This window comes from Myotis brandtii, unplaced genomic scaffold (assembly GCF_000412655.1).
Source record: "Myotis brandtii unplaced genomic scaffold, ASM41265v1 scaffold62, whole genome shotgun sequence".
NCBI classification, from domain to species: Eukaryota; Metazoa; Chordata; class Mammalia; order Chiroptera; family Vespertilionidae; genus Myotis; species Myotis brandtii.
In genome coordinates, this window is record NW_005370366.1 from 2,803,612 (window position 1) to 2,827,872 (window position 24,261).

At 40.1% G+C, this 24,261-nt stretch overlaps 1 protein-coding gene across 1 annotated transcript in view; it reads left to right on the top strand.

Moving 5' to 3' along the window:
• Positions 1 to 24,261, top strand: part of PARP4 (poly (ADP-ribose) polymerase family, member 4) — a 122,002-nt gene that overhangs the window by 65,698 nt on the left and 32,043 nt on the right. Inside the window, exons 21-30 of the mRNA XM_005880019.2 lie at positions 4,394 to 4,531; positions 9,628 to 9,823; positions 11,244 to 11,311; positions 11,904 to 12,091; positions 14,394 to 14,493; positions 16,348 to 16,518; positions 17,017 to 17,097; positions 17,786 to 17,866; positions 18,725 to 18,820; positions 20,020 to 20,142. Coding sequence (XP_005880081.1) covers positions 4,394 to 4,531; positions 9,628 to 9,823; positions 11,244 to 11,311; positions 11,904 to 12,091; positions 14,394 to 14,493; positions 16,348 to 16,518; positions 17,017 to 17,097; positions 17,786 to 17,866; positions 18,725 to 18,820; positions 20,020 to 20,142 — 1,242 coding nt within the window. The remainder of the gene's footprint in view (positions 1 to 4,393; positions 4,532 to 9,627; positions 9,824 to 11,243; positions 11,312 to 11,903; positions 12,092 to 14,393; positions 14,494 to 16,347; positions 16,519 to 17,016; positions 17,098 to 17,785; positions 17,867 to 18,724; positions 18,821 to 20,019; positions 20,143 to 24,261) is intronic.

The window sequence follows — 24,261 nt, forward strand, 5'->3', positions numbered from 1 at the left end:
TTTGCATATCACCCTGATTAGCCAATGGGAAGCGTAGCAGAGGTACGGTTAATTACCCTTTTTGTCTTTTATTAGATAGGATTAATTTTATGTTATAAAAGAAGACATGCACAAGGTCTAAAAAGTGAAATGATACTAAAGACAGCTTCTTAAAAGCAGCAGCAGTCCCAAGACAGTGAACTACTTTCATATTTTAGCTCTTTCCTGGTGGCCTCCAAAGTTTTAAATAAAATGTTTTTTGCTGCTTGTTCTTGATTCATCTGTTTCAGAAAATTTTTTTTGACTTCTTGTTATGGTATATGAAAATTTAAGTCCCTTACCTCTGCACTCCCCTCACACTCCACTTTTTCTCTCCCCTTCATTCCTAAAGTTATATTACAATGTTTGGTTAAATCAAGTCAATGTTACATTATTATGACTGTTAAATGATGTTCACTATTGAACCAAGAAATGTATTATGATTATATATTCTTTTGTTTTTACCTTTTTAAAAAAATATATATATATTTTATTGATTTTTTACAGAGAAGAAGGGAGAGGGATAGAGAGTTAGAAACGTCGATGAGAGACTTCGATCAGCTGCCTCCTGCACACCCCCTACTGGGGATGTGCCCACAACCAAGGTACATGCCCTTGACCGGAATCGAACCTGGGACCCTTCAGTCCGCAGGCCGACGCTCTATCCACTGAGCCAAACCGGTTTGGCTGTTTTTACCTTTTTATGTAGTATTTTCCTGGGGAAAATTGCGTTTTTCATTTGCTTAGACGTCTAGGACAATTCTTCACATATGCTAACACATAGATTAAAACTCCTCTTGAATGCTTCAGAGAATCCATTAATTTATGTCCCCTCTGATAGACATCCTGCCTCTTCTCTTCACTCCACCCAGCTTGGCTACTGTGGGGTAGCTGTTATCAGAGGGCCTCCCTTGACTCTTCATTTTTGTAGGGGTTTTATCTTTATCCCCTTTCTTGTTCTGTTCTCTCTATTTGGCAGAGCACAACCTCATTTCCTTCCTGAGTAAGAGGGATGGGCAGCAGTTACTATCTTTCTCTCCTTCTCCCTTCCTCTCTGAAATCAATAAAAATATATTTTTTTTTAAAAAGAGAAGAATGGGGGACCCTTTCCCCCTCCCCACGTGGGGAGGGGGTACTTGTTCTTTAATAAATCTTCACCTTTCTATAAAAGAGAGAGAGAGAGAGAGAGAGAGAGAGAGAGAGAGAGAGAGAAGGATGGGCAGCAATGTCAGAAGATATCCTTACTCTGTGTGCTGCTCTTGGTGAGGTGCTTAATCCTGGTTGGAAATCATCTTCTCTTAGAATATTGAAAACATTGTCTTCTAGCTTCTAATGTTACTTTTGAGAAGTTAAATGATATTTTTATCTCCCGTTCTTTGCCTGTAGTCTGTTATGTTGGGTTTTGTTTTTGTTTTTAATTCTGCAAGAATTTCCGATCTTTTTATCTCTGGTATTCTGAAATTCCACAATAATGTGATATTCATTCATTGTATGTAACTCATGGACTTGAGTTCTGGGAAATTTTTTTATAGTTTTAAAAAGTAAGTTGGTCCTCTCTCTTTCACCATTCTGCAATACCATTCAGTCAGATGTCCCCTGGATTGAGACCCTTATTTTCTTAAGTTTTATCTCCTATTGCCCATTTTATTGTCTTTTTGGGGGTTTTTCTGGATGATTTTTCTAAATTCAACTGAAATGTTTATTTTAGTTCTCAAAAATTTTTGTTTTTAGGAGCTCCTCTGTATTTATTTCTCTTTTATAGAATTTTTTGTGTTTCACAGATGCATTATCATCTCTTTCATCTCTCTGAAAGCATTTATAACTTTTTTTTCCTTCTATTTTCTGTGTTGTGTCTCCTTGCTTTTAGTTCCTTCTGGCTTTTTGTTTGTTTGGTCTACATATGTCAGGTTAGAGCAGGGGTGGGGAACCTTTTTTCTGCCAAGGGCCATTTGGATGTTTACAACATCATTCGCAGACCGTACAAAATTATCCACTTAAAAATTAGCCTGCTACATTTGGTCAAATATTTAATTAACTCACTCCTGATGCCTTGGCAGGGCCAGACCAAATGAGTTCTCAGGCCTCATATGGCCCATGGGCTGGACATTCCCCACCCCTGGCTTAGAGGCTTTTCCTCAAATGTCTGGATGACTTGTCTGTGTTCATCTTTAATTGAGACATGAGAAAGCCAGTTAGATGCTTTGAGGTGAGTCGGGTGAGTGTACCAAAGGCCTGCACCAAAGGCCACTGGCAGGTGTTTAGTGGTGAGTATTGTGATGGTGTTTTAGCCATTTCTGTGGTTATTCAGAACACCTCTAGGATGTTTATAAAGTATGACAGGGAGGGCAACTAAGGATCCTATGTTTTGGGATGCTGCCTCTCACTTCAGTGCCATTTGCAGCCCTGTATTCCTATGCTCCATTATGTCTAGGATACCCAAGTCTGGATTCCATTTGGTTGAATTTCTCTAAGTAATAAATCTCTAATTTTCTTTAGTGAGAGAATAGGGTGCTACTTCCTGGTGCCAGCTACTTGATTTCTTAGGGTAGGGAGAGGGCCTGAAGGTTCAAGAGTTTAGTACATAGTGTGTTCATGACCGCTGGTTCCTGCAGTCCCTCACCTGTGTGTAAGCTGCCCCAGGTTGCTGCAGGACCACTGAGTCCACTGCTGAGGCCATGCCCTTCCATGTCATGGAAGATGATTTCCAACCCAGGATTAAGTACCTCACCAAGGGATCAAGAGCAGCACGTAGAATAAGTATATTTTCAGATATTGCTGCCCATCACTCTTACTCAGTGGTCGCTTCCTCCACTTTGGCTAGGTCACTTACTATGCCACTATCGATTTTCCATCCTCTTAAATGTATTGACATCGCTTGTCTGCTATTATCTTTGCTCTTGTTCTCAATATCCCTTTTATTATAGGGAATTTTAGGATTTTGCATTAGGAATGGAGGTAACCACATAGATATAATCCATCCTGAAGAAGTCCTTGGCATCAGATAGCTTTTGCTGTACAACAAACACAAATAAACTTTGTGTTTTAACACCACAAGCATGTGTTATTTCTCATAGTTTGTGGGATGGCTGGGCAGTTCTCTGCTGGGCTGGCTTCCCTGGAACAAGATGGTCTAGAATGGTCTCACACACATACCTGGCCTGGTGTCAGCCGGCGTGATAGCCATGTGTCTCTTGTCATCCAGCAGGTGAGCTCAGGTTCGTTTGTATAGTAACAGAAGATTTCACAGTAGCAACAAAAGAGGGCAGGCTCCGTAGCACAAACAACACTTTTCAAGCCTCTGTCTGCCTCATGTATGCTGATATCCCACTGGCCAAAGCAAGTCACATGGCAAGCTCTAGACTCTAGGGCAGAGGAAGAGCTTCTGACAGGAGGAGCTGCAAATCACATTGCAAAGGGGCAAGCACACCACCATGGAAAGACTTTGTGACCATTTTATAAGTTACCACATTGCTTTTATGACTTTAAATCTTAACATCTACATTTTTAAAGTGATTTTTTAAATTGTTTATTGATGTTTAGGAAGAGAGGAAAGGAAAGAGAAAGAGAAACATTGATGTGAGAACACAATATCAATTGATTGCCTCCTGCACACTCCCTACAAGGGATCAAGTCTGAAACCTGGGCATGTACCCTTGACCAGGAATCAAGCCTGCAACCTCCTGGTGCATAGGATGACACCCAACCAACTGAGCCACACTGGCCAAGGCTTAAAGTAATTTTATATTGGCCCTGGCTGGGTAGCTCAGTTGGTTAGAGCATCATCCTGATATGCTAAGGTTGTGGATTTGATCTCCGTTTAGGGCACATACAAGAAGCAACTAATGAATGCATAAATAAGTGGAACAACAAATAGATGTTTCTCTCTCTCTCTCTCTTTCTCTTACTGCCCCCATTTCCCTCTCTCTCAAATCAATAAATAAAAATATTTTTAAAAGTTTAAAGGGATTTTATATTTATAAAAATATATTTTTAAAAGAAGATATAATTCTAAGATTTCTGTTGAATTTTCCATTTTGCTATTCTAAGTTATGACCGTCTGATATACTTTCTGTTCTCTCCAGAGAAGTCTAACTGAATTCACAAATCTATCATCTTTGGATCCAGGGTTTGAGATTGTTTCAAGCTTACCTAAATTTGACTATTTATATAAACCTTAGAATATCAGGAGGATAAATGATAAGATAATGGTCACACTTCTAAAACCTACAGTTCATAATTTTAGAATTTGTTATTACATTGTTGATTCTTAGTGGAGTTGTATAACTTGTGCAAGGCTTTGCTACTTGACAGATAAATGCATATTGATACTATAGTATTATTCCATTACTCACTTTGTTGTCATGGCTGTTTGCAGGTTACAGACTGCAAAGCTGTGATTAGCACTGTGGACGGGAGCTCCTTAGACAGCAGTGGATTTTCTCTCCACGTCGGTTTGTCTGATGCATATCTCCCAAGAATGTGGGTTGAAAAACATCCAGAAAAAGAAAGCGAGGTATAGTCCTTTTTACTTAAAACTAGGAAATTATTGAAAAAATATTTCAGAATAAATTATTTAAACTTGTAAGTTATTGCTAGTCTTGAAAACTAGCATTACTAAATGAGCTCTCCCTACCCCAAGATTCTGCAAATAAAAGTACTGATGATATCAAGCATGACAAACATCTGAGGTTTTGACCAAAACCCCCATGTGGCTTAGTTCCTTGTAAAGATTGTAATTTTTACCTTAATCCCCAACAAAAGGAAAATCTGCCTTCACATATTACACTGATTTGCCTGTATAGTTTTTATAGCTTTTAAACATTGATACAGTAAAAACAAATACAAAATTATTTATGGTCATACAATCATTTTGTATGGCTGAGATGAAGAATCTCTTCTTATTAAAATAAAATTTGAAAGTGACATCAGCAAGATGGTTGAATAAGACGTCCCTTGCATGTATTTCCCCATCAAAAATAATTTGGCATCTATCCGCCCACCCATCCTGCCTGTGTGAAAGGCTTGAGATCCAGGTAGGAGATTGTGAAATCCCAGTGCAGTCCCAGACCTGAGAAGAGTCATTTTGCACCCAGGTGGCCCCACCCAGGTAGCTGACTCACTGACCTTGGTCCTAGTTGATGAAATAGAAGAAGCTTCATATCCCTGAGAAACTAGCTATGGCCTGGTTTGGCTTGGACCTGTCATCAGCACCCTCTGCCATGGGACCCAGGGGAAGTCAGGTCCATCTGTGCATCAGGTAATAGGCATATAAGACTTGGTCCCAGCTGTGGACCCTAATGTGGCCAATGAACTGGCTCTAAACACTATCAGCTATGGGACCCCCTGGAGATAAGGCCCGCCAAACATATAAAAATCATTCATGTAATTGGTCAACATATAAAAATTAGTCATATTTCTGTACACTAACATTGAACTTTCTGAAAAAGAAATAAAACAATCTATTTATAGCAGCATCAAAAACAATAAAATACTTAGGAATAAATTTAATCATGGAGATGGAAGATCTGTACACTAAGAACTATAGACATTGATAAAATAAATTGAAGAAGACACAGATAAATAAAAAGATATCCCATGATGGGACCACAAAACACCATGAATAGCCAGAGAAATCATGAGAAAGAAGAACAAAGCTGGAACTATCACACTTTCTGATTTCACATTATACTACAAAGCTACAATAATTATAAAGACACATAGACCATTGGAACAGAATTGAGAGCCCAGAAGTAAACCCATGCATATACAGTCAATGAATATTTGACAAGGGAGTCAAGAATACTCAATGAAGAAAGGATAGTCTTTTCAATAAATGGCTTTTGGGAAAACTAGGTATCTACATACCTTTTGAAATTGGACCCCTATCACACCATTCATAGAAGTAACTCAAAATGGATTGAAGGCTTAAATGTAAGTTCTGAAACTGTATAACTTCTAGAAGGGAACATAGGGGGAAGCTCCTTGACATTGGTCTTACTAACAAGTTTTTGGATGACACCAAAAACACAAGCAACAAAAGCAAAAATAAACAAGTGGAACTACAAAAAAGTTTCTTCTACACAACAAAAGAAACCATCATCAAAATGAAGAGGCAGCCGATGCAATGGAATAAAATATTTGCAAACTACAGTCAAACCTCAGTTCTCCAATGTCTCTAATCTCAAACAATTCTGTTTCATGGAAAAAATGTCTCAGTTGTTGACCAAAACTTCAGTTTTGGACCTGACAACCCTTTCATACCTGATACCTCAGGATGCAGAAAGTATCTCTCAGGCAACAAACAAAGGAGAGAATGCTTTTGTTGCTGGTGAACTCATTTGCACAATTTTAAAACAGAAAGAGGCCATCAAGTGTGCTAATGTAGCTAAGGGTGTGAAAGTGCTCACAAAACAACAATCACAAGCAATTGAAGAGGTAGAAAAACTGTTGTTGATTTGGATAAATGGAAAGCAGTTAGCTGGTGACAGTATTTCAGAAGCAGTGATGTGTGAAAAAAACAAGAAAGATTAAAACAAAGAATCACTTGTGGGTCCTGGAACAGATTAATTCCATTTACATTATTTCTAATGGGGGAAAATGATTTGGTTTTTTAACGAATCTGCTTCTTGAACAGATTTCCAGAATGAATTAAGTTCAAGAACCGAGGTTTCACTCTATATATATCATATGAGGGGTTAATATCTAAAATATGTAAGAAACTCATACAACTCAACAGCAAAAACACTAATAATCTGATTTAAAAATAGGCAAAGGGCCCTGACCAGTTTGGCTCAGTGGATAGAGCGTCGGCCGGCGGACTGAAGGGTCCCAGGTTCGATTCCGGTCAGGGGCATGTACCTTGGTTGCGGGCACATTCCCAGTGGGGGGTGTGCAGGAGGCGGCTGATCGATGGTTCTCTCTCATCGATGTTTCTGACTCTCTATCCCTCTCTCTTCCTCTCTGTAAAAAATCAATAAAATATGTTTAAAAAAAAAATAGGCGAAGGACTTGAATAGACATTTTCCCAAAGAGGACATACCAATCGCTAATAGGTACATGAAAAAAAAATGTACAACATTACCATTCAAAAGGGAAATGCAAATCAAAACCACAAAGAGATATCACCTCACACCTGTTTGAATGGCTATCATCAAAGAGACAAAAGACAACAAGTGTTGGAAAGACAAGTGGAAGAAAAGGGAATTCTTATGCATTATTGGTGGGAAGGCAAATTGGTGCAGCCACTATGAAAAACAGTTGAGAGGTTCCTAAAAAATTTTAAAATAGCACTACTGTATGAAGCAATCACACTTTGGGACATAGATCCAGAGAAAATAAAATCACTATCTCAAGGAGATATCTGCACCTCAGTATTCATGGCAGCATTATTCACAATAATCAAGACATGAAAACAATCTAAGTGTCCCTCGACAGATGAATGGATAAAGAAAAAAATGAGATAGATAGTTAGATAGGAATTATTCAACCATAAAAGAGAAGGAAATCCTGCCATTTGCAAAAACATGGATGGACCTTGGGGGTATTATGCTAAATGAAATAAGTCAAATAGAGAAAGACAAATACTATATGATCTCACTTATATATGGAATTGAAAAAAAGTTGAGCTCATAGAAACAGTTGAATGGTGGTTGCCAGGGGCTGGGGGTAGAAATGGGGAGATGTTAGCCAAACGGTACTAACTTCTAGTTATAAGATGAACTAGAGGCCCAGTGCACAAAAATTTGTGCACTCAGGGGGGGTCCCTCAGCCCAGCCTGTGCCCTCTCACAGTCTGGGACCCCTCGGGGGCTGTCCACCTGCTGGCTTAGGCCCGGTCCCCAGGGGATCGGGCCTAAGCTGGCAGTCAGACATTCCTCTGGTAGCCTGGGAGTCCTCGGGGGATGTCCACTTACCAGTGGGGAGCAGGCCTAAGCTGCAGTCGGACATTCTTAGTGCTGCTGAGGAGGCAGGAGAGGCTCCCACCACCACTGCTGTGCTGGCAGCCATCAGCCTGGCTTGTGGATGAGCAGAGCTCCCCCTGTGGGAGCGCACTGACCACCAGGGGGCAGCTCCTGCATTTAGCGTCTGCAACCCTGGTGGTCAGTGTGTGTCATAGTGACCAGTCATTCCCAGTCGTTCTGCTGTTAGGGTCAATTTGCATATTACCCTTTTATTATATAGGATAAGTTCTGGGCATCTAATATACAGCATGATAACTATAGTTAACAATACTGAATTATATACTTGAAAGTTGCCAAGAGAATAGATCTTAAATGTTTTCATTACAAAAAATATATATAGTTATATGAGGTAATGGACATGCTAACTTACCTTATTTTGGTGATCATTTCACAATATATACATGTATGAAATCATCACATTATACATCTTCATTTTGCACAGTATTATATATATCAATTGTATCTCAATAAAGCTAAGGGAAATTTATTTTAATTTTTAAAATTGATTTGAGAGAGAAAGAGAGGTGGAGAAGAGAGAGAAAGAGAGAGAGAAACATTGATTTGTTGTTCCACTTATTTATTCATTCATTGGTTGATTCTTGTATGTGCCCCGCCTGACCAGGGATGGAACCTGCAACCTTGGCTTATTGTCACGACACTTTAACCAACTGGGCAACCCGGCCAGGGCTAAGAGAAAATTTTTAAAAATTGAAATTTCCATGATAGTGGTTGTACTTTAAGTATTGGTTGATTAATAAAATAAAATATAATTATGTATATTTTAGTAATCACAGTAGTATCTATATTCCTTTTAGAATAGTACATTATATATGTGAGAAAACACGTATTACTTATTCATTCTGCAGACAGTGTTCATACCATATAAATTTCTAGATATTAATTATATATTTATTTTTGACCTCTCAGGGGTTTATGGACTATATGTTAGAAACTCCAGTTCTCACATTCTACTTTTTATTTGAACTCCTATTGTTGAATAAATCTTACTCTTTTTGTTTGTATAGTATCATCTTACCTGGCTAAAAATGTTTTCAAATTTTACAAGAAGAACTTTTCCAATAAAAATGACACATGTTTATGCCAAATTCTGCAAACCCTAGCTCTATGTATATCTTGCTTTGTACATTAGAGAGGTGCCTGAAATATTGGTAGCACATAAACTAAATTCTCTTCCAAATGTCACAGCTGAGCATGGTAAACCAATAACCCCTTCAGTTACAGAAATAAGCACAATTTAATTCATCTTTTCTGTAAACATGGGTTTTTGTACATGGGTTTTAAATTAAACACACACGTCTACATTAGTGTGTTTAGGTCTCACCCTATGAGGCTTGTAAGATTTCTGTGCCAGCTGTTCCATGGCAAGTGGCACCTTCCCACTAGAGTCAGAGATCTGGGGAGAAGCACTGTGCCTTAGCCCAGGGGGTCTTCACTGGTTTATAGGGGGCCATTCTTTACCCTCTGTTACCCTATCCCAGTCACATGCCCATTGTTTAGAGAGATTGTGTGGGTGGGTTTTTGGATCAAAATGTTGTGGTCTTTTGACTCAAAAATGCTTCCCAATTTGAACAAGCCAGACCAGTTTAAGTTATGAGAAGTGTCAATCCAGCGCCTTTTTCTCCTTTTAGGCCTGCATGCTTGTTTTCCATCCAGATCTTGGCATCGCCCACCCCGACATAGCTGAGGAGAATGAAGTGATTATTTGTCTCGACTGCTCCAGTTCCATGGAGGGTGTGACATTCTTGCAAGCCAAGCAAATTGCCTTATATGCACTGTCCTTGGTGGGTGAGAAACAGAAGATAAATGTTGTCAAGTTTGGCTCAGGTGAGTGCCCTTTGACTGGAGTCCACAGTATGCTTCCTCAATATCAGCATATTCACGGGTAGAGGTGACATCTGTCAGCATCCCTGACTTCACCTTTGGAGTGTTCGCACATAGCATAACACAGTGTTCAAGAACTCCTACCCGGCCCTAACTGGTTTGGCTCAGTGGATAGAGCAACGGCCTGCGGACTAAAGGGTCCCAGGTTCGATTCTGGTCAAGGGCATGTACCTTGGTTGCGGGCACATCCCCAGTAGCGGGTGTGCAGGAGGCAGCTGATTGATGTTTCTAACTCTCTATCCCTCACCCTTCCTCTCTGTAAAAAATCAATAAAATATATATTTTTTAAGAATTCTGACCCAGGCCCCTGGGTTCATATCCCAGTTCTGCCACTTACTAGCTCTAGGTGTCACTTTGGGCAAGTTACTTGAACTTTTCATGCCTCTGTTTCCTCATCTGTATTTTGAGGGTAATAGTCTCTACCTCACAGTGTTGTTATAAGGAGTAAACTAATGTATGTAAAGGATTTGAAACAGGGCCTCATTCATAGTCAGTGCTATATAAACATAACAGTCATTATCAGCTAAACCAAACACAACACCGTTGTTGTGATGAGTATGAGGGTCCCAAGGATATGGACAGAATATTTGAAATTAGCACAGTAGTAGAAAATTTATAAGGAATAATCTCAGCAAGCAGCAGATCAGCCTGTTAGAAGACAGGTAATGCCATTTGCAGGTGGGGGGTGTCCAGGGCCATCTTAACCGCCAGAAGAAGGCACTTTAGAGATGAGAGGACCACAGAGTGGAGTGAGAGGATATCATGTCCTATTGGTTCTTCTCTGTTATGTAGCAGAAGGCCCAGCCCCTGCTACATGAAGGAGCCAGGGTTTGCCACTGCTGGAGGCATAGGTCATGGAAGGAGAATGTGTACCTCTGGTGGCCACACTGCCAGTGCTATAATGATACCTGCATCAGACTTTACATAAGCAATTTCTACAAGACAGTCTGCACACATAATTTGACTCAGAACCTTTTGCACAGTCAAGTGCATAGTTCGCACTAGAATTTATTATTTAAAGAAATATTGTAGTGAGTTTTGTTTTGTTTTTTAATATATTTTATTGATTTTTTACAGAGAAGAAGGGAGAGGGATAGAGAGCCAGAAACATCGATGAGAGAGATCGATCAGCTGCCTCCTGCACGCCCCCCAGTGGGAATGTGCCCGCAACCAAGGTACATGCCCTTGACCAGAATCGAACCTGGGACCCCTGAGTCCGCAGGCCGATGCTCTATCCACTGAGCCAAACCGGTTCGGCTGTAGTGAGTTTTTATATGTTAAAAATTATCAAATATTATTCTTTGTTAGTGGTCAATAAAGTGAATATTTAATGGTAGCACCTCACACCGATCTTATTATACAGGTTACAAGGAGTTATTTTCATTTCCAAAGTACATCACAAGCAATAATATGCCAGCTGAGTTCATTATGGTGAGTAAAGGCATTTTCCTTTGTCTCCTGATCCTGTTTCTATCCAGTTCTAGTGGTATTGCCCTGGAGATCACTGTCAGAACACCCCCAGTCCTTCCATTTTGTATGTTGGTGGGCTCTTTTATTTGACTGGTAAAATCAATATGAAGTCATTGAAGAAAATTTGGAAATTAAAAAGGGTAAAAAGAAAAAAAATCACCCATAGCCCCACCACCCAGGTACAACCAGCATTAACAGTTTTGCAGTGTTTTCTTCTGTCCCTTTTTTTCTTTGTTTTAAGTGGAGCAAGCTCAGAATAACCAGTCACCACTTTAGTCTAGGATGACAGGCCCAGGGGTGTTTGATGTAATAGTTCTTTGAGAACCATTAAAAAAGCAGATAATTGCCAATTAATAATATTGTAGTTACTGTGTGACATGAAATAAACTCAAAGGATGTAAATGTAGTTGTTCTACAAATGTGTAATTAGGGAAAAATACCTTTTCACTGACGATACTTCTAAACTCTCATTGAAAGACTTGTTCAGTAAATGACTAGAGTAAATAGTGAATATCCCCCAAAAGGCGTAAATAATTTTTCTCATTTCTTGCAGTCTGCCTCACCTACCATGGGAAACACTGACTTCTGGAAAACACTCCGATATTTAAGTTTACTGCCCCCTTCTCGAGGGATACGGAACATCCTCCTCATTTCTGACGGTCACCTCCAGGAGGCGGGCCTGACTCTGCGGCTTGTGAAGAGGCATGTGCAGCACACCCGGCTGTTCTCCTGCGGAGTCGGGTGAGTGGGAGGTTGTCACCGTGAAGGCCACAGTGAGAGGCAGCCTGCGAACAGGCATCTTGTTGGCCCGCACAAGGTTCTTGGCAGGTGTGACGTTGACACTTGTGTATAGAGGTGTTTAGGGTACAGCTGTGGAGCTCTGGGCTGTGAGCCAGACTGCCTAGGTCTCACCCCCCCAAGCTGGCCACTTATTAGCTGTGACCTTGTGCAACTTGTTTAATCTCTATACAAAAAGGTGTTGATGCAAACACTACTTTTTTTTTTCTTTATTGATTAAGGTAAATGAACTCACGTATAGAAAGCACTTAGACTACACTGGCTCATGGCAAGTCCCAAATCAATGTTAGTGTTATTTTGCATAAAAATCCAAAATTCCAACATATTGAGAAGCCCATGGTAGTTTCTGACGGGGGGGCTGAGGGAGTCTGCTGCCTCAGAGGCCCCATCTAGCTGCCCTGCTCCTCACGACACCTTTCTGTGAGGTTTTGCATTGTCAAACCCTGAGATGTACAGAGAATCTTTCTCTGGGGACGCTAAACCTGATTGTTGGAATTAACCCCCTCCCAATTACAGTTAGCTTTCCTGGTTGAACTGAGGTATATGGTGTAAATATAAGGAAAACACCAAACTAAAGAGGCTGGACTGGTGTTTGCACGGAACATGCCTGTCCTGCACCTCCCTGTGCTCTCCCCCTATCGTCACCATCCTGGCAAGCGGTCACCAGGTCTATCCTTTCCCACACTGTGCTGTCCTAGGCCCCTGGGCTTCTGCAGTGATCTGGGGTCCTCAATGCCCCTGGATGGCCCTTCTTGCCTGCACAGAGGGCTCTTCTCTCTGCTCCTCCTCAGTCCCAGCTCCTAGTCCTGTTCTCTGTCATCTGAGGCCTAACAGGGCATCACATTCCAACTAGGAAATGTGTGCAACCCATAACGAACTCCTCTAGGAATTGTTCCTAACAGGACTTTACCTGAATAACTTGCACCTGTGGACACTGGGTGGCCAGCCATAAGCCTGTCACAGGGAGGGGTCTTCTTCCTGCCTTAGTCAGCACTCTATTTCATCTTCCTGGTCCCAGCAATACCTGCCTGCTCCCCGCACTGTGTGTTGGGCCCCCTGTGCTGTGATTGGGTTCAGACACCGCAGTGCAGAAAGCACTGTGTCTTTGTTGAGGGTCTGTCATGGGACAGACCCAGCTCAGCTCAGGCTGCAGTACTGTGTGTGGGATACAGACAGACAAACAGACAGCAATCCAGAACCTCAAGGGGAGATGGGGTCCTAAGTGCCAGGAATGAAAGAAAAGGGTTTTGAGGGGATGACTGTGCTGGTTGACATGACCCAAACTGAGGGAGCTGGAATTGTTACTGACTTTCTATCCAGTTTTTAGGATCTTTCTAAATGTTCCTGCCTCGTTTTATACATACTCACTTGTGTTCAAAAATTCCAGCAAGATGCTGTGAGTTCTCCAGGAGTAGAGACCCTCCCACCCGCCATTGTAACAAGTTGTCCTCAGAGTCCACCCACAGAAAAGGTTCCAAGTAGCCTCATTAACTGATGGAATTTATAAAAGACAGATAAACTCCAGCTGAAGGAGTTTTCTAATCAGTGTTGTAATCACCACCAGTTAATTTTGAGGGTTGAAAACAAATCTGATCTTTATCATAGGCTAAAAAAATGTTTCAGAGATAACTTTCTTAAGCTCTTTTTCTGAAAAGTTATTGATCATTTCTTTAATATTTCAAGAGGAAACTATTTAAAGTCATTCTTCATAGGTGTAGAATTATTATCGAGAGAAATTTAATAGGACATTGTCATGTAAATGTCAGATTATCTTTGCTAGAATGAGAGTCACTTCTTTATAGCTTTTGCTATCTAGATGTGGATCAGATTTCAAGATTAGACTTTATTAATACTTTTGCCAGTTCTTGGCCTTTGGAACCAATTCAGGTAGCTTTGACACCCCTTGAAAGGAGGTTGATCTTTGTCTGTATTCTGGTACCTTTTGGGGGGTTTTCAAAATCATCTGCTCCCTCCCTGTGGTAAATCAAAGTTAAGAATTTCTGCTTTTATTCTGTTGTGAGAGAGAAATAAGCCCTCTGATGTGTGAGAGCTTAAGTTTCCCAAATCTTGTGATACTTCATACTGTCTGCCATCTATTTTATCTCCTGAACCTTAAAGAAGAGTAAATTCTTCTGCATGTAATGTCTTCTTTTGAGTTTTGAACTGTGTCAACCTGTTTAACTACATGGACTTCTAAAATGTTTCTACAATTTCTTTTAAAATAATACCTGTGAAATGTGATCAGTTCCACAGCAAATCGTCATATCTTAAGGACTCTGTCCCAGTGTGGTGCTGGACTGTTTGAATATTTTAACTCAAAATCCAAACATAGTTGGAAAAAACAGGTACGTTTCTCAAACATCTTATTTCTAGTCTTATGTTTACTTGTGGAAATGTTATCTTTGTACAGATCTATTGACAGTAAACTCTGTGTTTTCATTAATGGAAATGGGAGCTAGAAAGAGGCAAAGACATCAAGGTGTGCCTCCCACCCTTGGTGACCACTGATCTTCCACCTGGCAGGAGCACAGTGGGAGCAAAATTGGGTTATTCCCCTAGCTAATAGTTTGATTTCTGCTCTATAAAGTGTCATGGATTAATTTTTAAAAGTGAAGTATTAAACATGTTTTGATAAAATTAAAATTTTTTCAAACTGTAAGAGAATGTTTATTTAGAAAGTCACAGAGGTAGAAGTGAGTGGCAGGAGAACTGGGCTCAGGAAACAAGCCACAGAGGCAAAAGAAGGGCCCACGGAGCTTAGGAGAAAGAGTCAAGGAAACTTGCCTTTGGGGGAGAAGTGGAACAGAGGGGAGAGGTGTGGGCATGCTCCCAGCAGGGAGAGTACCTAAAATTAATTTTTATTGTGGTAAAAGATACATAAAATTTACCATTTTAACCATATTTAACTGTACAGCTCTGTGACGTTAAGTATATTCACAATGTTATGCAACCATCACCACTATCCATCTCCAGAACTTTTTCATCTTCCCAAACAGAACTCTGTCCCCATAAAACTACTGCTGCCCAGTCGGTGTGGCTCAGTGGTTGAGCATCGATCCATGAATCAAGAGGTCACCAGTTGGCTTCCCGGTCAGGGCACATGCCTGGCTTGTGGGCTCAATCCCCAATAGTGGGTGTGCAGGAGGCAACCGATCGATGTTTCTATCTCTCCATCCCTCTTCCTTCCTCTCTCTCTCAAATCAATAAAAACATTAAAAAACAAACAAACAAACAAAAAACAATAAATTCTGATTCTTCCTCCCCCAGCCCCTGACAACTACCCTTGTACTATCTGTCTCTACAAAGTTGACTATTTTAGATACTTCATATATTTGAAATCATACTGTATTTGGCCTTTCATGCCTGGCTTATTTCATTGGGCATAATGTCCTCAATATTCATACATGTTCTAGGATGTGTCAAAATTTTCTTCCTTTTTAATGCCTGAATAACATTCATTGTCTATATCTACCACATTCTGTTTATCCATTTGTTTGTCAGTAAACATTTGGATTATTTTCACCTTTGGCTATTGTGAACCATGCTGCTATGAGTATTGGTATACAAGTATGGTTTGAGACCTTGATTTCAATTATTTTAGGTATATACCCAGAAGTGGAATTGCTGAATCATATGGTAATTTTATATTTAGTTTTTTAAGGAATTGCCACACCATTTGCACACAGTGGCTACACCATTTTACATCCTCAGCAATGTACCAGGGTTCCAATTTTTCTATATTCTGGTCAATCCTTTTTTTCCATTTTTTGCTTTTATAATAACCATGCTAATGGGTGTGCAGTTGTATCTCACTGGGGTTTTGACATGCATTTCCCTATGACTCATGATGTTGAACATCTTTTCATGTGCTTATTAGCCATTCATGTCTCTTCTTTGGAGGATTGTCTGCTCAAGTCTTTGTAGGATTAATTTTTATAACTGGAATCTACTCCATGCCAGAGCTGTATATTAGTAATTAACTAATGCAATAATTTTAGGATGTTATGTAGATTTAAATTATGTGTTAGTGCTGTTATTAAAAATTCTACTTAAAATCTTTTTGGAAAGTATCATCCAGCAGGAAGGAGGAAGGAAGAAAGAGCTATAGGTCTCAAAGGATAGAATGTAAAGTTTAAGTGTTCAGTAACTATTTTCTGGATACAGCATTGAAAGAGAAATAATTCTTCTTTTACAAATAGATAGAAGACCAAATGACTCGGTCACGATCCCCGAGCTGCCACTCAATCTCCGTGAAGTGGCAGCAGCTCAGTCCAGATGCACCTGAGCCCCTGCAGGGCCCGGCCCAGGTGCAAGCCTTGTTCCACAATGACCGGCTCCTGGTCTATAGCTTTATTCCTCATTGTACTCAGGTAAAGAGGCACACAATTTGTTTTACTGTGGGAAGAGCAATGTATTTTGCTAGTAATTTTTCTGTTTTTACCCCTCTCTTTCTTCCCTAAATCATAATATGCTGACAAATTTTCTCTTTCTAAGAATACAACAGGTGGTTAACCAGGGCCCTGGAGAGCCTTTTAATTTCCCTTAAAAAGAGAGGAAATCACTGACCAAAATACTGTGCAGTAGAGCCCTAGACAGTTTTCTCAGTGGTTAGAGCGTCGGCCTGTAGACTGAAGGGTCTTGGGTTGATTTTGGTCAAGGGCATGTACCAGGGTTGCAGGCTCAATCCTTGGCCCTGGTCGGGGCACGGGTGGGAGGCAACCAATCCACATGTCTCTCACATCCATGTTTCTCTCTCTCTCCCTCCCTTCCAATCTCTCTAAAAATCAATGGAAAAAAATATCCCCGGTGAGGATTAATAAAACAAAACTCCAAAAAAGCTAATAAGGAATTTTCTTTTTCTGTTTCAGGCAACTCTATGTGCATTAATTCAAGAGAAAGAATTTTCTGCAATGGTATCAACCACTGAACTACAGAAGACAACTGGAACTGTAAGATTCCAAACTTAAACTGTAGACCCAGTGCTTGAAAGCTAATAATAATTTTACATTTTCATATAGAATGCTCAGTGTGTTTCCTTTGTTGTTGCTGTTTTTCTATGTTGACATTTCAGTACAAAGAGGACACTTCCTGTCAGTTTCTAATGTAGCAGTTCTTCATCTGGGGTTCTTGATTTTAGATGTGTCCATATGGACATGAATAACTACAATTAAATTTAGTATTTTATGGATGAAAATTTTTTAGGGAGCTTCTCATAGATGTCCATGACTCAATAAAAGTTAAGTATCACTGGACTACCTATGTTATTTTAAAATAGTAAATAACAGTAGTAGCCTAAATAAAACATATTTATTGAGGCTATGTTTGTTTTTTCTACTTTTGGATTAAAAGCAAATGAGCCATGGCCAGGTGCTCATTGGTTGGTTGGTTGGAGTGTTAGTCCGTACATCAAAAAGGTTGCTTGTGGTTCAATTGTGGGTCAGGGCACATACCTTGGTTTTGGGTTCTATCCCTGGTTGGGATATGTACGGGAGGAAACCAATCAATGTTTCTCTCTTACATTGATGCCACTCTCCCTCTTTCTCTCTCTTTCTCCCAAGTTGTTGAACATATCCTTGAGTGAGGATTTAAAAAATATATATGACATTTAAATTCTTTTTTCCTTTGCTGCTTAAACAGATGATTCACAAGCTGACAGCACGAGCTCTGATCAGAGATTATGAAGATGGCATTCTCCACGAAAATGAAACGAATCATGAGGTTTGCTCTTTTCATAGCAAAAACCATTAGGTTTTGTTCATGGCTGGCTCTTTAGAAATTGACTTATCCATGGACGTGGAGAGTGAGGCTAGCTGGATGGAGGTGCATACAGTATTGAGGGCATGTATTGTCAGGTCTCGGGTGCAGGGTACTCTGTAACTTCCTGAGAACTCTGTGGTAATTGTACCCATCAGAGAAGCCAGAGGAGGGCTTCAAGGGTGTCTATCACCGGAGCTCTCGAGTGTGATGGTCGTATTCCCCTCTCCTGATGAAAAGCCAGATGCAATGAAGTTAGGGGCATTAGGGCTCAGTGCCATCCCCAAAAGAAAGTACCAGAATGCCACACATGGCCCAGATTCCCTTGCAAGCAATTACAGCTTGTGATAAGTGGCCTGTGCCTTCATTGCTCTCCTTTACTGCCCTTCCATTAGCAGCCTTGAGTTTTGTTTTGCTTACATCCCTCTTATCTCTGGGGTGACTGACCAGCTCTGCCACAGACAGTCCTGAGCAAGTCACTCCACCAGTCCACGCTGGAGAGTCTCATCTGGAAAACGGGAGACACAGACAGTCTATAAAAGATTTCAGAAGCTCAGCACACTCCAGAGTGAGAGTTCTTTGTAATCTACAAAGGGCTCTATAAATAGAATTATTCCTTCTATGACTTGGCGGCTCAGTGGAGTAGAGAACATTTAGTCACCAACTTGAGATATTTAGATAGGGTTATTGACTCAATATTTAGTTTGAAATTCTAGTTAGGGGATGATTTGCTTTTTATAGAAAAAGTCTTTTAGATTAATTAATATTCATTTAATTAAAAATAAAATAGGACATGTTTGCATTTATTTTATTCTATCCTAGATGAAGAAGCAAATCTTAAAATCTCTAATTATTCAACTCAGTAAAGAAAACTCTCTCATAACAGAGTTTACAAGCTTTGTGGCAATTGAGAAAAGGGTATGTATTGTTGTTAATTCATGGTTATTTTCTTTGTGTTTACATATTTATTAACAAAATTACTCTTAGTCTGTCACTGACAATATCCATGTCCTGAGCCTGTGACAAACAGGGAGAAGAGAGGTCAAGGGTCATCAAGCCAGGACCTCAGTGTGAGGGCACATGGTGACCTCTCTAAACGAGATCCAGTGGGGCCTTGAATTACGAGTTTAATTCGTTCCGAGACCGAGCTCGTTAAGGAGCTCGTTAACTCAAATTACTCTATCAACTCAATGCAAAAAATCCGCCGAGAGACAGCTGGTATCTCAAAAAACTCATTAGTTGGGACACTCATAAGTCAAGGCCCCACTGTACATATTTTATTATTTTTAACTAGAGGTCTGATGCACGAAATTTGTGCAAGGGGCTCGGCCCTGACAGCATGGCAGCTTGCTTGGCCCTCGCAGCCCTGGCTTCGTACAGAAGGACGTCCAGAGGGTCGTTCGGCTGTCAGGTCTAATTAGCATGTTACACTTTTATTATTATAGATGATATAATTATTAATTAGTTTAACGTGTACTTTTAAGATTTACTACAGTTTTGTTACTTTTTTGGCATTTCTCATCTTTTATTAATCCAAGACCTTCAAAAAATAGAAAAGGCCTAGGCTTCCCCTACCCTCTCTCTGAAAAGCCCTTTCTCCTCCATAAATATAAGGCACTTAGTGCAGCACCTGAGCCTAGGAAGGGTTTAGTAAGAGGAAAGCCACTCACCCTGGCCGGTTTTGCTCAGTGGATAGAGCATCGACCTGTGGACTGAACAGTCCCAGGTTCGATTCTGGTCAAGGGCACATACCTCTGTTACGGGCTCAATCCCCAGCAACCAATCGATGTGTTTCTCTCACATCAATGTTTCTCTCTCTGTGTCTCTCCCCCTCCCTTCCACTCTCTCTAAAAAAATAAAAAATAACAACCAATGGAAAAATATCCTTGGGCAAGAATTACAAAAATAAATAAATAAATAAATAAAAGAGGAAAGCCACTCAACTAAAAACGTCTGTCTTCTCTGCCTCTTTCTCTCTCACTTGTGGCCCAGGACACAGGATCCAATCTGACAACCACACATATTCCAAACCAGATATTCACAGGACTTTAAGATGTATAACAATCATTTCATTTGATAATAGCTGTTTTGTTTTATCTAATTGTGATTCAATATAGGATGGTAATGAGTCACCTTTTCCTACTACTCCAAATATTTTGGAACTTATTGCCAAAGAAGATGTAGATTTTCTGCCGTACATGAGTTGGCAGGAAGAGCACCCAAACGCCAGCATATCACAGGTAAATATTAATTACCACATAGGTTGATATTATGTTTTCATATTTTTATGGTGGTGAGAGGAGCCCTTTGCTAAAATAGTAACTTTATTACTTGTATATGCAGAATATATATATACAAACATTTGTACATTTATAAAAATGCTGCTAATAACTGAGGAAGTCACCATCCTATATAGTAAAAGGGTAATATGCAAATAGACCAAACAGCAGAACAACTGAACAACCAATCAAAGCATAATATGCTAATGATAAGCTAAGGCTGCTCAACTGCTCACTATGACGTGCACTGACCACCAGGGGGCAGACAGTCAACTGGTCAACCAGTCGCTATGACATGCACTGACCACCAAGGGGAAGACAGTTGACCAGTTGATCAGTCGCTATGATGTGCACTGACCACCAGGGGGCAGATGCTCTGACTGGTAGGTGGTTAGCTTGCTGCTGGGGTCTGGCCAATCGGGACTGAGTGAGATGGGCCAGACATGCCCTGGAGCCCTCCTATGGTCCCTCCCCAGCCCGATAGTGCACCGGTAGGGTCCTTCAGCTTGGCCTGTGCCCTCTCACAATCTGGGACCCCTCAGGGGATGTCAGAGAGCCGGTTTCAGCCCAATCCCGCAGGCCCCACCCCTTGGGAGGGCGCCAGACTCAGGGCTCATGGCTGGCGAGTGCTGCTGCGGCAGTGTGAGCCTCTCCTGATCAGGACTGATTGGGCACGAGCCCATAGCAGGCACAGTGAGGCTGGGATGAGCAGGAGCAGCAGGTAGGAGCTGCAAGCAGCGTTGTACTTCAGGTTTCGGCCCAATCCCTTCAGGCCACCCAGAGGGACCCCACCCATGCACGAATTCGTGCACCGGGCCTCTAGTATATAAATACAGCTATAAAGTACAAAAAAGGGAACAAGTATGGTTCTGCTTCATTCACAGACAAATAAACTGTCACACAGAAATAAACTGTTCACCACCAATGTGTCTTAAAGTTTATAGTGCTTTATACTGTGGCTTTTACAGCCAGAGATATAATAGAAATTGACAAATGTGACTTAACTAAAAATTGAAAGGCATATTCAAAAGCAAAGGAACAAGACAGTGCTTTCAGGTATCCAGGTTAGAGAAATAAAATTGACAAAAATCCTAAAACAGTGATAAACTGAGAAAAAATATTTTCACCAAAGACAGATTGATTTCCTTAATATATAAAGAACTATGAATTAAGAACAAGATCAGTCATTCCAGCAAAAAACAGGCAAAGGGTTTGATCATGAATAAGAAAATAATGTGGTTCTTAAACATAAGAGAAGATGCTCAGTCTCATTGTGGCTAAGAGAAATGCAAATTAAAACTGTAATGAGGTCTAGTCTTCTATCCGTTGGGTTGACAAGATAAAAAAAAGGGAGATTATTGAAAGTAGAAAACCTGCCACACAGGGTTGTTATGAAGGGTGCAGGAATTAATGCACATAGGCCAGTAGAGCAGGCCTGTCTCTTGGTTGGTATTCAGTAAATGTGAGCTGTCGTCATCATTAGAAAGGGTGTTAAAACAGGCACCCACCCACAAGCTGAGGGCACAGGAGATCAGTACAACCTCTGTGCAGTGTAGTACAATGTCTACACAGCCCTTAAAAAGAGTGAGGTGTTGCCCGGCTGGTGTGGCTCAGTGGTTGAGCATCGACCTATGAACTAGGAGGTCACAGTTCAATTCCTGGACAGGGAACATGCCTGGGTTGCGGGCTCCATCCCCAGTACAGGGTGTGCAGGAGGCAGCTGATCGACGATTCTCTTTCAAAATTGATGTTTCTATCTCTCTCTCCCTCCCTTCCTCTCTCTGAAATCAATAAAAACATATTTTAAAAAATTAAACCAATACACATTAAAAAAGTGAGGTGTCCTCATGTGCTGTTATGGGAAAACAGTATGAATAACATGTTACTCCATATGGAAAAACAAAAATTAAGGAATGGACATTTTTTTGCTTATTTGTTCATGTCCTTATTTTAAATTTTTTGAACATTTACCCCCTCTGGGGAGAGACACTCGGAGCTGGTGACAGAACTCATCTCTAGAGAAGATCACGGGGTGACCAGGAAGTTTTGCAGGGACTTGATTGCTGCAATGCACCCTTTTGGATATTTTGAATCTTATACCATGGGCATGGATTGCCAACTCAAAAGATAAATAAACTTAAAAACAGCACACAAATTGTTGGGAGAGTGTAGTAAGGAAGGAGGTGTGTTTATGCTGATCACAATGGTAAGTTGAGCCAGACACAGCCTCACCCATAGGCACTGTATGTGTTGACAGCATCAGCATGAGGCTGCAATGATCATTCTGGAACTTCCATATTCCATTTCAGGGAATGTAGCTCAGGGATTGTCAAAGAACAGGAAAGGGACCATGCTGAGGGACTCTGATCCTGTACTCTCTTTGTTACTCCCACAAGGAGCCATTTGAGTGCCATGTCTTGCAAAAATCGTGATGCACAACTCATAATCAACTGCATTTCTTGAACAAGACAGCCTATTGTCAAAATGGGACATTGAAAGTGTATATTTATTTTAAATATGGGTCAAACACACAAAAACAGTCTGGAGAGATATATGCCAAATGGACATTGGATATGAGAGTATCTGTGATGTTTATTTCCTTCTTTGTGTCTACCTGTTTTCTCATAGTGCCTGTTATTGTTTCTAAAATTTTTAAATTTATTTTTGAAATTGGTTCTAACTTTATTTGGGTTTTACTATAGTGTGATAATGAATTATTCCATACTAATTTTGCAAATGTTTTGGATTTTTTAAGACAATGAAAAAATTTTTCAACTACAATTGACATACAATATTATGTGTACAAATAGTGATTAGTCATTTATATAATTAGTCATTTATATAATTTACGAAGTGATCACCCCATAAGTCCAGTACCCATTTGACACCATACATAGTTATTACAATATTATTGACAGTATTCTCTATGCTAAATGCTTTGGATATTAATACTTCCAGATCCAAACCTTTAGGATGAAAATTTATGTTACAAATTAAATTGATGACTTGATAGTTTATTTTAGCTACAATAATTTTTTCTGAATGAACCATCAAATTTAGCAAAAATATTCAAGCCTTTGTGACTGTCCCTCATGGTTTATTTTACTTACCAAAATGTGACACGAAAAGAATTCCATTTGGAATGATTTCAAGTTAGATCAATAACAGGCAGTCAGAGAACAGGCCCTGGAATATTCCTGGCAAAGTAAAAGATAGAGGTTTTATAAAAATAACCTCTGATCTAAGTTTTAAAGTAAGTTTTTTTAAAAAAAAATTTTGTTTAAAAGTATTACATATCTCTCCATTTTCCCCCATTGACCTCTCCCCAGCTACCCCTACCCCCCAGCACATTCCCTCACCTCCCCTAGTGTCTGTGTCCATTGGTTATGCTTATATGTATGCATACAAGTCCTTTGGTTGATCTCTTACCCACTACCCTCCCCTGCCTTCCCTCTGAAGTTTGATGGTCTGTTCCATGCTTCTCTATCTCTGGATCTATTATTGTTCATAAGTTTATGTTGTTCATTATATTCCACAACTGAGTGAGATCACATGATATCACATAAAGTAAGTTATTTTTAAAATTCAATACTTCAACTGTTGTTAGCAACAAATAGAGTATTACGAATAAAATTAGAGCCCTTCCAGTCCTATATTTCAGCATTCTCTCTCTTGAGGGCCTGCCTTGTCCCTTGTAGATGAAGGTGATTAAACATGATTAAAGATTGGGAACTCGAAGGGAGAGAGGAGCAAAGTGAATAATTTTGGTCAATCGAGAATCATGCTGGGAAGTATGACCTTATTTTTGTTAATTTAGTAAAATTGTTTCTCTCATAATCACATGGTTCAAATCCAGACAGTATAGAAGGGGAGAAAGTGAATCCTTCTAAACGTCCTCATTCCCCAGTTCCCCTCCCCAGAGTACCCATGGTTACTAGATCCTTGTGAAATCTCTCCAGGATAGCACATACATATATGAGCTAAATGTGAATTTTCCCACATGTGTGTACTATATACAGTGTATATACTGTGCAATACCTTGGAAATATATTGAAGAACAGCTTCCTTATTTTTATGGCT